Genomic DNA, 16338 nt, shown 5'->3' with positions numbered 1-16338 from the left:
TTTTTTTTTATTCCGTGGCGGAAATGTAGTCCTTGACAAACAGGGGGGGGGGAGGAGTATAGGAAATACTGACTGCAGCTCCCATCATGCACCGGTGTTTTCGTTGTCATTGGTCTGTCTCGCGGGCTCTGCTTTGTTATGGCGGCATCGTTCGAAACTCAGCAAAGTTCAGACGTCAACTGCTGAAATCTTTAAATACCCGCCTCGGCAACTCAAACCAAGGTATGACACATTCATTCACAGCTCTTAAGCGATTTTTAAAAATGATAATTGCATCTAAAACTGGAATTATGTTAGAACATGTTTACAATCTTGCTGTGTCTTCAAAATACTGTTTTATTATTGGCGAACAGATTCAGTATTAAATCTTAATGTGCTGCCTACCTAGACAAGATTTTAGTCGTCACTGGCAGTTTGTTTCAGTGGTTTCCATTTATGTCAGTTGCAGTTGCTTTAGAGGTACTGACAGACTGTTGATTATCTGTGTGTGACATAGAGAGCTTATTTTATTACAGAATTGGATAAAAGTGAGATGCTAGGGATTTTAATTTAAATGTACTAATAGCCCATCTCTAACAATTGGTCATGCCCAGTAGTTAAAAAACCTTGAATCAAGTCGATGCTTTAGACATAAGACAGTAGGTACAGTTATTCACAAAATGCTACACTCAGAATCATTGAGGGCAACTTTGTATATGTATACATGCGCATTAATAATTAATAACTTTTTTTTATAGTATACCTTATACAATAGTACCATATCTACTGTATAAGAAATGTAATAAGATTATTTTCTTAATGCAATAATGGCAACATTAAAATTTTATGGGGTTAGATGTGTGCACATTTTGTCCTAGGCCCTTTCTACATATACAGAGAGATGCACATGAGAAAAGTGATAAGAACAAAGTAAATTTTCCACATGGCAGGTAAACTGTCTAAAATACGAATATCATACAATGTAAAACATCATCCAAGCTTTTTTGCTTAAGACTAGCCATGAATTACTAAATGAAGCATTTTTCCTAAAACTGTAAATGTGGGTTGAAGTGTGCCAAAATGTGAGCTTTGCATTCAAATGCAGGAAATAATATTATTGTTATGAATACTCTTAAATATTCAATTATCCTAAATATTAAACCTTTTCCAGACTGGTTTATGAAAATGTGAAAGTGTGCAGCAAAATAACACTATGAAATTGGACTATGCATTAGTAAATTGTGTTTCTTATTTGTCTTTCTCTAGACCACAATTTAAAGTGCCCCTATTATGAATGCCAAGCGAAGCTGAAAACCTGTAACATAAGATAAACATTTAGGCCAGATGTGTACAGACTTTTTCATCATAACTCTGTATGAACAAAGTAAAAAATGGCTATATCATTGTTTGACATTACAATGGGTGTTTACTGTTTACAGAGAGAACACTTCAACTAGTTAGTGCGGACTAGCATTTTAACATCCTATTACAATACAGATTGCAAGTGTCATGCATTACACTTTGTAAACAAAAGTTGTGCTCCATCCTTGATCATTACTCTTAGTAATAAGACAGACAGGCTGCATTAATCGACACATTTTTAGACAATATTGGACCCACATCTGAATAGCAGAACTACAGAAACGTGAGTTAGCTGGTTAGCAGGAGACATACAGACTAGGGTGTACGTTACACAAAATAACATACAAAACTACAAATTTTGAACGATTGCTAGAAAATGTAAACATCAATTATTAATCATACTTACAGGTTGAGATTCAGAGGAGCAAGCTGGTCCAAATAAACTGGGCATTGATCCATATTTTAAGAAGAAGCGTTTTGTGAATCCTGCGTTAAACTCCAAAGTTTGAGAAGCAGTCATCAGTAAAATGACGGGAGCACAACAAAAGGTTGTACTGCTGTGGTATTGTTGAAAAAAATTCATTTTCCCTGGCACCTGCGTGTGCAATAAGTGGGCGAGGAATATGCTAATGTTTCGTTGTGACGTTACAACGGAATGCCTTGGGATTCGTTTTACAAACGACTCGTTTAATTGACTCAGAGTCGACTCTTACTTTTGAGAGACAATAACTTTATATACAGTGCACTTTCAGATTTAAAACTTTGCAGGATGTTTTCATTCACTCAGCTATGTTACACACTACATGAAAGGTAATTTTCAAAAAATCCATAATGGGGCACTTTAATTAAGCAAAAGTTGGCACAGCTTACCCCACTACATAAAGTACTCTACTCTCTTATCTCTGTCTGTCTGAATAACTGCAGACAGTTGAGTTAACATGACCAGTTTAAACATGAATTTGTGAACCCACCTTTTTAGGGTTTGAGTCAGGCCAACATCATCATGATGTCATCTCCAGCTGGACTCCAGCAAGGGCAGTTTCATTTTCTCTCCCAGTGGATGCCAGACAGCTCCCGCGCTGGGGTGATATTAAACGGGTCCCCGGGAGAAGCCGGTTCTGAGTCAGTCCGGAGCAGCGGCAGTCTGGTGGTTCGGGATCCAGATGATTCCTTTAGCTGTCAGTTTGCCCCGCTGCCTGTCTCACGAAGCAGCAGCTGTACCAGCGTGGATGTATGTAGTCCAGGTGGAAGTGGCAAGCCACTCAGGGAAACTGAGTTGTTTGATGCATCTTTGAACAGTGAGATGCAAAGTATCCAAGATGTTTTAAGAAACACACGGGATCTCCCATTAATAGCTAAGCTTGATCAGGTGGGTTAATGTTTCCAGTTAATGTGAATTTTGCAGAGATCTTGCTTGAATACATTTCTGCTTATTTTCTTTGTGGGTATTTGAATTAGAGTTGATTTCATCTCATATGTCAAGATATAGGGATGATCTGTTAGAATTGCTTGATGGTATTTTACTTTTTTCACAAATATGTGAAATAATTTATAAATATAATAATTTTGATTTCTTATTAGAATGTATAGGTTAGTCAAAGCATTTAAAGCAACAATGTTTCAAATGTTTCAGGGTTAGATTTTTAAATGATTTAATGGCTTGTTTATTTATCCAGCTGAAGCAAATGCAACATCGCATGCAGGAGCAGCTAAAAGCCCATCAGCAGGAACAGCTGCTTAGATTACAACATGAACCACAAAGACTTCTGGGAAAACCACAGAATACTGCAGGTACATGATTTCTAGTGCATGTGTCATTCACCTGTATGCATTTAACCTTGGTTGAACAACAAAAATTAAGCTGATAAGGCATTGTATCTCACTTTAAATACAGTATACATAACATTGTGTGGTCTAAACCATCAAGACGGGTTAAGCTTTGACCAACTTTTTCCATATGCTGCTCTAGAGACCAGTATGTTGAACCAGGAACAAAGTGTGCTGGAGTTGCACACTGGACATGATGACAATGATACTGATTATGAAGAATCACTTCAGTCAACGATAGAAGATCAAACTCCGTATAAAAAAGAATGCAACTCAGAGACACAGGACAGGTAAACTTCAAAACTAAGAAGGAATACAATACATTGCTTTGACAATGGACAAATGTATTGTGTCAGTCTGGTTAAAGTGTCATGTGTATTTGTTTTAGACCTATCAAATCAGGTTTGAGAACGTTTGAGGAAATGCTGGAAGAGCAGCTCAAGATGGAAAACCAGAGACTGATGGGCAAGGTCAGTTAAAGGTCAAAAATACAAAAAAGGTGTCCACATCCCACAAACCCAACTAGGGCTCAGGTAGCCTGGATGCCAGCTGAACTTAGCCCCGCCCACAACATTTTGAGGTCAGGGAGTTCGGTCTGGACTCGATCCGTAGAGGAGTAATTATGTCCGAACAGAAACTGTTCGGACCAATCACATTTGTCAGGGCGATGATTGACAGATTATCACCAGAAACGTAATCAGCCACGTCATCAAAGAGCGCTTGGGTTGAATTAGTTTACAACAATGATGGCTGTTGTTGAAGAACTGAGATGTGTAGATTCCGCCATCGCGTCCGTTATAGAAGATATCGACAGCGCATTAATTGGCAAGTACTCAGTTTATACTTATTCTTTTTACAACACCGGCAAAAATTGTTTACGCTCATCTTCTACTAGTTCCAGCATGTGTGCAGTTGAGTTCTGTTGACAACTATGCATCGCTCAACATACATCACTTACTCTGTAGCTCTGATTGGTTGTAGGTCTATCCAATTGTGGTCTTTCCTGGATCGGTTGAAATACGCCCCCATAATCAAAGCCCAATGGAGCAGTATCAGACTAGTATTCGAACTAGAATTGAGTATGACCACGTCAGGCTAGGGCTCAGGTGCAGGACAATAAAAGTGCAAATGTAGGCAAAAAAAACAAACCGGATGGTTAAAACATTGTATGAGCTACAATAAATTTTTTTTTTTTTTTTTTTTTTTTTTTTTTTTTGGAGCAGTCATATCACTGTGTGGACATCATGTTTGTTGTTTGACAAGGTCAGTTATAGAACATGTTATTTATTGTACAACCCTTAGCAGACATACAAATGAATGTTCATGTTCATGTGGAGATGACAGTGATGTTTAGAATCAGTAAAATTCAATCAACTTGTCAAGTGGTGTTTTTGAGTTATAAACTTATAAGTTTGATGTGGATTGGCCTCATCTATGTTCATGTCTCATCTTCTTTCATATTCACTTATGTAGAATGCTCCAGCTGAAAGCATGAAGGTAAAGAGACCCTTTCTTAAACGAGGAGAAGGTCTGGCCAGGTTTACCAAGGGAAAAGCCGCTGTGCCATCACACAGAAACAGTCCACCAAACCCCAAGCCCTACTCATGCCCAAATCCAAAACTTTCCCAAGGCCCAGACATGAAGTCCAAGAGGAAGTCCATAATAAACAAAACTGAAGGCTCAAAAACGACACACCATGTGATCCAACGCAAGACTGCTATGCTCAACAAAGACAACTTTCCTCAGAATAAAACCACAGCACCAGTCACCAAGATGACAGTTCAGCCTCATGTTCTTGTTGCACACCAGGGTCAGAATGTGGGCTCCATCTTGGCTCAGTTCCAGCGAAAACCTGATCCCTTATCCAAGCAGAAAATCAACAGTGTCCCTACAACAAACGGCAATAAGGAACGGGCATGTAATCGCGTGGAGGATAACGGTTGTGTTGCAGAAAACTCATTTGAGGTGTGGTTTACGGAGAGGAGGGAGTGCTGGGAAAAGGATCACCAGCGTGAATGTGTCGAACTCGGAGAGTTTGAGTTGCTAGAAAGAGCAGCAGATGAAATATCCTTTTCCAGCAACTCGTCCTTCATCAGCACCCTCCTTCAGAAAGACCATAGACGTCTCTCCTCCACACCCATCAAATCAACTTATCAATTTGCACAAGGGCCCACAGTAGCTCCGGGTTCCACGTTGGGTCGTAGTGTACCAGTGCCTCCTACAAACACTGTGAAACAGAGAGACCTCATTGGCACAAGGCCGAACGAACTAATGAAAAGATTCTCTGAAGAGGAAAGTGATGAAAAGTTGGATGACAACTCATTGTGCAGTAACTCAGAGTTGCAAACCCTTCCCAACATGTCCAAACCACCCATAAGCCACTGCTTTCAAGTGCCCACCACTCTGCCTTACGATAAACGCACCTATCAAGACAGGGACGGAGCCAGCAGTTCAGAGGGGGATGAAAGGAATTCGAGTAACAATGGAGACTCCACTCTTGTAGAATCAAGAGTCCAGTTAGAGTTTGATGATGATGATACCTGGAATGAACTTGAGGATGAGTCCTGCTGTCCTGCAGAGGAATCCTTACCAGAGAGGGCACTGAAAAGGAAGGTTGCCTTCTCTAAGGGGGTAAAACCAGTAGGTGGTAGTCCACATGCAGTTGGTAATCAGAAAGAAGCCTCACCTACATGCCAGTTGGTATCAAAGCTGTTTCCAGTGCTAAAGGCTAAACCTTCTCCTCCAGTAACTAAGCAGGAACCACAGAACATGCCCAGTGAAGAAGGAGCAGGTAACAGTAGAAGTTTTTCTGTTCTGCATACAGCTAAAGAATGTGCTTATTGAAATGCTTTTACATTTTAAATCATTATCATCACAAACAACTTATTAATTACATTCAAGATCATTTAATCTGCATCCTAATGAAGTAATAATCATAATCAATGCAGTGTAAAACTAGAAATAAAACAAAATATTTTTGCTAGGGATGTCTTCAGTGTCACTTGATCCTCCTGATTGCTGATTTGGTGTTCAAGAATCATTTCTTATAGAAACATTTCTTACAGTACTTGCATGATCCTACTAAATCCTGAAACAATTTTTTTTAGCTCAATCAAAACTTCTTCGTGAGCGTTTGGTGGAGCTGGAAACAGAGATTGAAAGGTTCAAATCTGAGAATGCGGCACTGGCCAAACTAAAACAGGAGAACCAGGAAACAAGAGATAATCTTAAGTATGGCCCTTACATTTCTTGTATATTTTACATATCTCTGTATATTTTAATATATATTTCACTGTTGTTCACAGCTAAACTGCAAATGCCTTGGAAATATGAATTTACAGTACTTGTTTTTCAGTTGTATAGTACTTGTGATTTTTCAATGCAGGAAAGACAGAGCTGAATTTGAAAAGAATAGAATGGAGGAAATTGCAAAGTGGGAGGAGTTTAAAAGAGAGGAAAATAAGAAACTGCAGCGTGAAAAGAAGCTTTTTGAAAAGCATGCAGCAACTGTGAGAGCAAGGCCTGACAAACAAGAACGAGATGAGATCCAGGTCCGGTATTATTGTTGTCTTGTTGGAAAAGTATCATTTGGAGACTATACTATTTGTTATTATAATGAATTTTTAATTGGTTTATGTCTGTATCAGGCTCTTAAGCAGCAATTAAACGTACTGCAGGAGGATCTGCGCAAACGAGAGGCTCGTTGGAGCAACACGCAGAGCCGTCTCCGGCAGCAGGTAGACTCTCTGAGTGCAGAGAACGCATCCCTTAGAGACCAAGTGCGGACACTGGAGAAACTGCGTCTCAGTGCGTGGAGGAGTGCTGAGAAAGAGAAGGAAAAAGGAAGGTTTTCTGCGTCTAGCAGTAGAACTAGTACTGGATCCAAATGTACAGGTTCCATGGTAAGTGTGGAGTGTTTTTGCACCCTTCCCTTTATAGATGGGTAGATTCAACACTTTTGTCTTGTATACATAACACTGAATTAACTGAATAATAATTTCCAAAGGATTGCTTATTTATATAAATAACTTAAGTATAACTATAAATGTGTTCAATAAGTTTTCACACTCTTACTAGTATGTTTGTCTTTGTGTCTAGAGTCCCTCCCTGAGTTCAAAAAGCAACAGCAGCAGAAAGGGAAGTCCAGAGACACATATTCCTCTCACAGACTCGGGTAGGTATTATTTATATTCATAGTGCTTTTTTAGTGTGATAACCATGTAGCATGACTCCCAACTAATTAATCACATTTTGCCACAGCTTTTTTCCCTGAACAAATGAAAGAGGATATCAGCTTCAAAAGTGAGCACAGTCCAGTGGGAACTCAGTGTTCAGATGGACTGGTTATGACTCAGAGGAACCATCATGCTCCACTGATTAACTCTCTCCCTAGCACAGCTGTCACTGGACAGTCAGATGAGGAACAGGAAGAGATCATGCAGTCAGACAGCAAGGTAATCTGTCTTGTTTAGTTAGCTCCGATTCAAAGCTCAAATAGTGCTGACATTGAGGGAAATGCTATATCAAACAAAACTGAGCCACACCCTTCCATTAGGGAAGTGTGGAAATGGTCACATTAATAAAGTTTCAAAATGCCCAATTTCAAATGGAATTCAGGGTCTAACTCAAATATTCATGTGTGTTTCAGATTGAGAAGGTTCTTCCTGATGGAGGACGACTTGTTGTTTTTCCAAATGGCACAAGGAAAGAGCTCTCTGCTGATGGACAGACTGTCAAAGTCATGTTTTTCAACGGGGATATAAAACATACAATGCCTGATCAAAGAGTGGTGAGGCATGAACTCTGAAGAGCATTGTTTCCATCTCTTATTATGAAGCTTACCCCTGTGTAATATATTAAAGGTGCCGTAGAACATCTTTTTAAAATATGTAATATAAATCTAAGGTGTCCCCTGAATGTGTCTGTGAAGTTTCAGCTCAAAATACCCCATAGATTTTTTTTTATTCATTTTTTTAACTGCCTATTTTGGGGCATCATTAACCCTTTCGCACGTAAGTTTCAAACATTCTGTCTGACCCCCCCAGCGTGAGTTTTTAAGGCGACCGTTATTTAGAACGTATCACTTTAAGGTTTCCATGGTGACGCGTCATTGCTTGTTACGTGACACACCGCAGCACTGTATGAATGATGATCTGCTTTTATTTAATTTTTCCTTTTTTATTCAAAATATTCCCAAATTGGTTGACTATAGCATGAAATATCTAATATTCCGATTGCCAAATATGTGCAAGTGGATGTGTTTTGCTGTTTAAACACCTTTATAACGATCGCGTTAGTTGAGCCATATGAGCGATGGGCGCCGCCATGTTAGTTTGCACCGCGCAGAGAATCGGATCTGTTGGGTTTACAAGCCGTGAATTTATCCACTTCTCCCGAAATACATGAAAGTAAGTGTGCCGGTGAACTGGGGAAGAATAGAGTAAGCTTTTAAGTTACGTTTACAATGTATATCTGATATGAATTAAACGTGTTGTCAAGTTATAATGGAAAGGGTTTTTGGTACGGTTAAAACAGTTTACTCAGATGGACGGCAGGAGACACAATACCCAACAGGACGTGTGCGGTTAAAAGATGCACAGGGTCATGTCATTATGACACTAAGGCATGAATGATCTAAAATACACTGTTGGAGAGATTTATAAAGAATGAAGTTGTGTTTATGAATTATACAGACTGCATGTATTTAAAAAATGAAAATAATGACAGTCTTGTCTCCGTGAATACAGTAAGAAACAATGGTAACTTTAACCACATTTAACAGCACATTAAGCAACATACTAACGAAACATTTAGAAAGACAATTTATATCATGTTATCATGGATCATGTCAGTTATTATCGCTCCATCTGCCATTTCTCGCTATTGTTCTCGCTTGCTTACCTAGTCTGATGATTCAGCTGTGCACATCCAGACGTCCTGCCCTTGTGTAATGCCTTGATCATGGGCTGGCATATGCAAATATTGGGGGCGTGCATATTAATGATCCCGACTGTTACGTAACAGTCGGTGTTATGTTGAGATTCGCCTGTTCTTCGGAGGGCTTTTAAACAAATGAGATTTATATAAGGAGGAGGAAACAATGGAGTTTGAGACTCACTGTATGTGGTTTCCACATGCTGAACTCGTTATTCGACTATGCCAAGATAAATTCTATTTTTAATTCTAGGGCACCTTTAATAATCTGTGTGAAAACATGTTCTTCCATTTTACTTGCTGTATTTAAATGTTTAAAAGTGGTGCGAAGGTTTTTTGGTATAATGGGGTTTTGACAATTCACAATTAAAACTAAGTGAATTTAAAATCCGCAAACAGTTTTAATTAGTAATGTCATTCTCCTTCAGATTTATTACTACGCAGAAGCTCAGACCACACACATCACCTACCCTGATGGGATGGAAGTGCTTCAGTTTCCTAACAATCAAACAGGTGGGCCTGAATTTATTTCAAAATGAATATTTACAAGTCCAGTATTATGTCCAGACTACATATGTTAAGACTACAAGTCTTAATCTTCACCCATGCCTATTTTAGAGAAACACTTCCCAGATGGTCGTAAGGAAATAACTTTCCCTGATCAGACGGTCAAGACTCTTTATCCTGATGGAAGAGAGGAAAGTGTACTGACAGATGGAACAATAATACAGCTGAATCCGTGAGTACAACTCATGACCCTCCACCTCAGTGTGTTATAATAAAGAAACACCTCTAACATATTAAAGTCAGAGCATTTTTATTTTTTCTTTCTTTCAGGGATGGTAGTAAGGTAATCCAGTTTAACACAGGTCAGCGGGAGATCCATACTACAGATTTTAAAAGACGGGAATATCCAGATGGTACGGTTAAAACAGTTTACTCAGATGGACGGCAGGAGACACAATACCCAACAGGACGTGTGCGGTTAAAAGATGCACAGGGTCATGTCATTATGGACACTAAGGCATGAATGATCTAAAATATTCTGTTTTATTGAAGGAAAACCTATGGCCTTGAATGAATTTAAGTGAAAGTGTGTGTATTTTGTAAATGTGTCAAGTATTTATTTCTGTAAAAATATCTTTGTTTGATGTTCAAACAGTTTGTGTGAAAAGTGCAGTTCTAAATGATACTTTTTAGAGAAATAAAATAGGCTTGATGCCATTCAGTGATTTGTAATAAACTGCCTAGTCAGTGTGGGTATCAGTAGAACAGGTCACTACAGCCATGGACAAAAGTATTGGCAGTGACAATTTTTGTTTCGCAAAGTTTGCTGCTTCAGTGTAACTATGATCTGTTATTTCTGTTTTAAAGGAACACTCCACTTTTTTCGAAAATTAACTCTAGGAGAGTTGGAAAATGAGCCTAACAGTTGAGTTTTACCGTTTTCGAATCCATTCAGCCGATCTCCGGTTCTGGCGGTACCACTTTTAGCATAGCTTAGCATAGTTCATTGAATCTGATTAGACCGTTAGCATCGCGCTTAAAAATGACCAAAGAGTTTTGATATTTTTCCAATTTAAAACTTGACTCTTCTGTAGTTAAATCGTGTACTAAGACCGGCAGAAAATGAAAAGTTGTGATTTTCTAGGCTGATATGGCTAGGAACTATACTCTCATTCAGGCGTAATAATCAAGGAACTTTGCTGCCGTTCCATGGCTGCAGCAGTGCAATGATATTACGCAGCGTCTCTCACAAACGTCTCCATGGTTGCAGGGCACGCTTCCCTGTGCAAGCAGGGGCTCACGGGCACTGCGTAATATCATTGCACTGCTGCAGCCATGGAACGGCAGCAAAGTTCCTTGATTATTACGCCTGAATGAGAGTATAGTTCCTAGCCATATCAGCCTAGAAAATCACAACTTTTCATTTTCTGCCGGTCTTAGTACACGATTTAACTACAGAAGAGTCAAGTTTTAAATTGGAAAAATATCAAAACTCTTTGGTCATTTTTAAGCGCGATGCTAACGGTCTAATCAGATTCAATGAACTATGCTAAGCTATGCTAAAAGTGGTACCGCCAGAACCGGAGATCGGCTGAATGGATTCGAAAACGGTAAAACTCAACTGTTTAACTCTAGGGGAGTTGGAAAATGAACCTATTTTCAAAAAAAGTGGAGTGTTCCTTTAAAAGCTTTTATGGGCAAAAACATTCAATATATGCAGTGTTGATATATTTTTCATCAACCTCTGGATTTCATTGTGGCATGCTGGATATCAGCTTCTGAGTCAAATCCTGACTGATGGCAAGCCATTCTTACCTTATTACTGCTTGGAGTTGATCACAATTTGTGGACTGCTGCTTGTCCACTTGCTTTTTGTGGATTGACCACAGGTTCTCTGAGATTAAGATTCAAGGAGTTTCCTGGTCACGGATCCAAAATGTCAGTGTAATAGTCTCCGAGCCACTTCATCATCACACTTACCTTGTGACATAGTTCTCCATCATGCTGCTAGAAATGCACAGATTGCACCTGGATCATTGGGATAAGTTGCTCTTGCAGGATGTTTTGATACCATTCATTATTCTTGAAAGGGTTTTTAAGCAGTATTGTGAGAGAGGGCTCACTTCCTTCTTCAGACAAACAATTTTCCAGATGTCCCAGAGTTGGAAGAAAAAATTTATTTACACCAGTCTTCTGCTGTCCAATCCTTGTACTTCCTGCAGAATTTCAGTCTGTCCTTGATGTATTCTTGGAGAGAAATGGTTCTTTGCTGCCCCTCTTTGTCTAAAAGTCTTTGCCTCACTGTGTGTGCAGATGCACTCAAACCCACCTGCTGCCAATAGTAACCAAGTTCTGCACTGGTGGTGACATGATTCTGTAGTTGACTTCTTAGGAGGAGACTGTCCTGGCACATGCTGGACACTACTGAGACCTGAATCCTTTACTGCAGTCAAACCTATTTCTTTGGAAGTTCTCGATGATCCAATAAATGGTTCTTTCAGGTGCAATATTCTTTGCAGCAATTTCTTTGCAATGAGGCCCTTTCGTTGCAAAGTGATGGCTACTCACCTTTTTAGGTATAACCATTATTTATACAAGAACACAATGATTGGAAGCACTTCTTGCTTTTATAGCAATTAGTCTGCTCTTATCCAATTAGAATGAAAGTGATTTCTCCTGACTAGTTCTCGTTCACACTTTCCCATATGCTGATAATGATTATAGAAATTATGTTAGCTGGTCATTGTGTCAGGGCCACAAAAAATAAATAAATTTTGGTTTTGGTCAGTTCATTTTGGCCTATAAAGCAAAGCTATGCATCTGATCACTCTGCACATTAATCTAGAAACAATGGGAATCAACAACACAGTAAAAGAAGCAGCGAACTGCGAAACTATGTGTGTCACTTAATACTTTTGCCCACTGCTGTATAATATTAGATAATTCTATGATAAAATCAGCTAGAAAGTTTTAAATAATTCCCCATGACCAAGAGGATAAAGAAATTAGTCAAACTGTACTGTACTGTACTGGTACTGTTTACCAGACTAGTATCATTCTATGCAATTCCTCAAAGAATATGGGCATATTTGGTTTATAAGTTTAAGGTACACTTTACCTTTTGGCCCACTAGTGGGAAAAAAAAAAAAAAAAAAAATCATGCATTTTGTGGAAGAACATTGTTTTGGTTGTGCATAAATATGATTATCCTGCTGCTCATAAAACATTAAGGCCCAAAAAACACATTTTGGAAAAAGGATTGATGTATTTACTCATTTAAATTTTGTTAATTTTGAAAGAAAGAAAAAGTTGCGTAGCGTACCTTTTAAAGGACAATGATTTAAGATAATGCAATGTGAAAAGGTTTCTCAGGGCGCTTCTGGTAGTGGTCTGAAGATAAAAGTGTATCAATTGGTCAATTTAGTCATTTATTGACCATAAATGATATGCAAGGATTAACAATCTGCAAAAATGGTCAGTTATGATTTAGTGCAAATAAATCACAATTAGTCAATAAGAGTCAATAAGAGTTTTACTTCAGCTCTGCTGAACATACAGAGACCTAAAACATCAACAAAATCTTTCTGCTACTTTGAAGCAGCCTTAAACTTGAATAATAAAAATATTTAACATAAAATTATGCGTAATTGCACAAACATAAAACTGGCCATTTATGTTAACACAATTGCACAAATAAAGTAGCATAAAACCGAAAGTGCTTTAACATAAAATGAAAACTACACCAACATAAGTTTTGCCATTTCAAAAGCTTCTACGAAAGCTGATGATCTACAGCATCACTGCCACAACCTATAGAAAATGAAAACAAAACATGACACACAAAAGTTCAGACAAATGATTATTTTTTTCCCCTTTGATTTAGTGTTGTCACGATACCAAAATTTTGACTTCGATACGATAGCCAACTTCAGTATCACAATACCGATACTTAAATGATACTATGGCAAAAACCTAAAACAGTAGGAAAAGTAAATAAATAACATATGACAGAACTGTGGCTAGTGGTTTTCCAAAGTAACTAGTCACTCAGCATTTTTATTGGCCACAATTTTGATGTTGGTAAATTACACTTTATGTGATTAAAGTTGACTTTCTTATGCTTAAATTACTTTGAGTCATTTTACTTGATTTAGAAGATTTAAAACACTTTCAAACTTTTAAATGCAGACTGACCACGCAAATCAAGATTACATTGTATATCAGCTGGTATGTACAGGTGAGAAAGAGGTGGACAATACGAGCATGAGCTAGTATGAGAACAAGTTATTTGTGTTAGGCTATATAAAATAACAAAGAAGCAAATTACAAAAACAATAGTAAATTAAAAATAATCTTTTTTCAGATACACTACATTTATTTAACATATTTAACAGCTTTTGTTGTTTGATTAACATTAATGATGGACAGGCCTATTTAATTGGGCTGCTGAATGCATGGACGTAACTGACAAATATCCAGTTATTACTCACCTGTTTACGTCCACTTAAGCCATAACCAGGGCCGGATTAACATAAGGGCTATGTGGGGCTGAAGCCCCAGGGCCCGCGGGTAGAGGGGGCCCGTCATAACCGACTGTATTCACGCGAGATACTCCACATGATGGACATTTAGACATCTGTGTGCACATGTATTTGACTATTCAGGCGCGAGGAAAACTGATTGCGCGTGCGCGACAGACAGAGAGAGCGCACGCGAGAGCGCGCTTCTGTTGTGTGTCATTCAGCGCAATTCCACCTATCCCTCCTTCACTAACTGCACGTAAATAACGAATTGTGTGATTGGATTGTAATTTTGTGCTATGACGACCATTTGGCTGTAAACTTAAAATATATTCAATCCGCCAAAGTGGCTAGTGGGAGTGGCTGTTGTCAAGCCCTGCATGTAAGTGTTTTGACAGTGAGAATATTGATTACTGTAAATAATTAGAGCAATGTTATTAAAGCATAAATAATAATAATGATATCACTTATTAGACTCAATAATACACCTCTTTGCGGATGTCTGCTTGCATGAGTAATATAAATAACACTCATTTAATTTTTGAGACCATAAACATGACGCTGGTAACGTATCACATTCACTAACCTGTCGCTCTTTAAATTCTCTGTACAAATCGGGATGTTTGTCGGCAAGATGCTTTGCCAAGTTGGATGCTCCCTTCGCTTGCGTTATTTTGTAACATACTTTGCAGACGGGCTTTGTGGTGTCCGTGGGCTTGCCCTGACTGTCGGCAATGCAAGCAAAACAATGCCATATTTTGCTTTGTGCATCTGCCGTTGCGCAGTTGACAGGAATAAACACGCACTCGATGTGCCTCAGAAGCAGCGCGCTGCACACACACTGCTCCCTGCTGTCGCACATTAGGAAATACAGCTGGCACTCAAAGTACCGGTACTAATGAAATGAAGAACCGTACCGTTTTTAAAAGCAGGGTATCGCGATACCTTTCTAGTACCGGTATATCGTGCAACACTACTTTGATTTATTTACTCTCACACTTACCTTTCTAAGAGTTATTCATAATCAGCAAGGCCTTTTTCCACCAGACGTCTGTGGACAAGTGTTCCATCTGCATTATATAGCAACACAGTCAGCTGTGGTTCGGTTGCCTGAAATCATACATTTGGATAGATTTACACACATTTTTCATGCAACTGCTTTGAATAGACAGAAAACAGTGGTGAGTTTTAGTTTTGTTACTAAATGTTTTATGACAATTTAGTCCCCTTTACATCTTTGTGAATACAGTTGCATTAAAATGTCTTGTTAAATTCAACTTAAATAGTTTACCCAAAAATGAAAATTTTGTCATTTACTCAACCTCAAGTTGTTCCAAACCTATATGAATTTATTTGTTCTGCTGTACACAAAAGAAGATGTTTTGAAGAATGTTGGTAACCAAACAGTTGACGGAAGCCATTGACTTCCATAGTGTGAAAAAATATATATATATATATATACTATTGAAGGCAATGGCTACCATCAACTGTCTGGTTACCAACATTCTTTCTTCTGTTGAACACAAAAGATATTTTAAAGAAACTCATACAGGTTTGGAACAACTTGAGGGTGAGTAAATGACAGAATTTTCATTTTTGGGTGAACTATCCCTTTAAGCTTTCCATTTACACAGTCAATGAATGTGATCAACTCCAACATTTAAACTCGATCAAGAGCAATCAGATCATGATACGATCTCCAAAAATGCAAGTTATGCCAGGTGTAAAAGGGGGCCGACTTCTGCAACTACGAATGAGGCGTACAGTGACCACTGCAGTGAGCTCTCCGTTCAACAGGTCGATCATCTCCAGCATGGCTTTCATACTCCACTCAGGCCGATAAGGTATCCGCTCCATCTCTGAGGACACGTTTGCCGGTTTGAAGCCTGCTAACTTGACGTAAACAGCTGCACAGGGGAAATGATGGAGAGATGGGGGGAGCTGCCGCAATCTGCAGTGACAACACATATATATGTTTTTTGTGTTATTTGCTTTTAGTGTTGTAATAAATTAGTTCTTTTAATGCAGTGGTTCTCAACTGGAGGCTAGGACCCACTAGGGGGGCCTCAGGCAGACATAATGATTTAAAACGAGATAAAACTAAATTATAAAATTTACTAAACTTACATTTTTAAGAGCGAAAGAAAGAAATTACAGTGTCATTTCTAGATTTCAGGCAACCGAACCACATCTAGAACTTGAAAAGCCA

General features: G+C 38.6%; 2 protein-coding genes across 5 annotated transcripts in view; one reads left to right on the top strand and one right to left on the bottom strand.

Annotated features, from left to right (window-relative positions):
* The first annotated feature begins 122 nt into the window (after positions 1-122).
* Positions 123-10275, top strand: cenpj (centromere protein J). The gene is made up of 15 exons (XM_067410133.1): positions 123-222; positions 2321-2710; positions 3018-3132; positions 3311-3458; positions 3557-3638; positions 4642-5959; positions 6276-6399; positions 6554-6719; positions 6816-7070; positions 7267-7342; positions 7429-7622; positions 7817-7957; positions 9531-9615; positions 9721-9841; positions 9940-10275. Exons 2-15 carry the CDS (start codon positions 2345-2347, stop codon positions 10130-10132), a joined length of 3384 nt encoding a protein of 1127 aa, XP_067266234.1. The 5' UTR covers positions 123-222; positions 2321-2344; the 3' UTR covers positions 10133-10275.
* Positions 10276-13112: 2837 nt separating this feature from the next.
* Positions 13113-16338, bottom strand: part of rnf17 (ring finger protein 17) — a 47243-nt gene continuing 44017 nt past the window's right edge. For all 4 annotated transcript variants that reach the window (XM_067408546.1, XM_067408550.1, XM_067408549.1 and 1 more), the window contains 3 exons: positions 15894-16080; positions 15133-15239; positions 13113-13419 (listed from right to left, as the gene is read on the bottom strand). In XM_067408546.1, the coding sequence (XP_067264647.1) occupies positions 15144-15239; positions 15894-16080 (283 nt within the window). In that variant the 3' untranslated portion in view covers positions 13113-13419; positions 15133-15143. The remainder of the gene's footprint in view (positions 13420-15132; positions 15240-15893; positions 16081-16338) is intronic.

This window comes from Chanodichthys erythropterus, chromosome 14 (assembly GCF_024489055.1).
Source record: "Chanodichthys erythropterus isolate Z2021 chromosome 14, ASM2448905v1, whole genome shotgun sequence".
Taxonomy (NCBI): domain Eukaryota; kingdom Metazoa; phylum Chordata; class Actinopteri; order Cypriniformes; family Xenocyprididae; genus Chanodichthys; species Chanodichthys erythropterus.
Note: the sequence above shows the minus strand (reverse complement) of the source record. Positions and strands in the feature narration are given on the sequence as shown.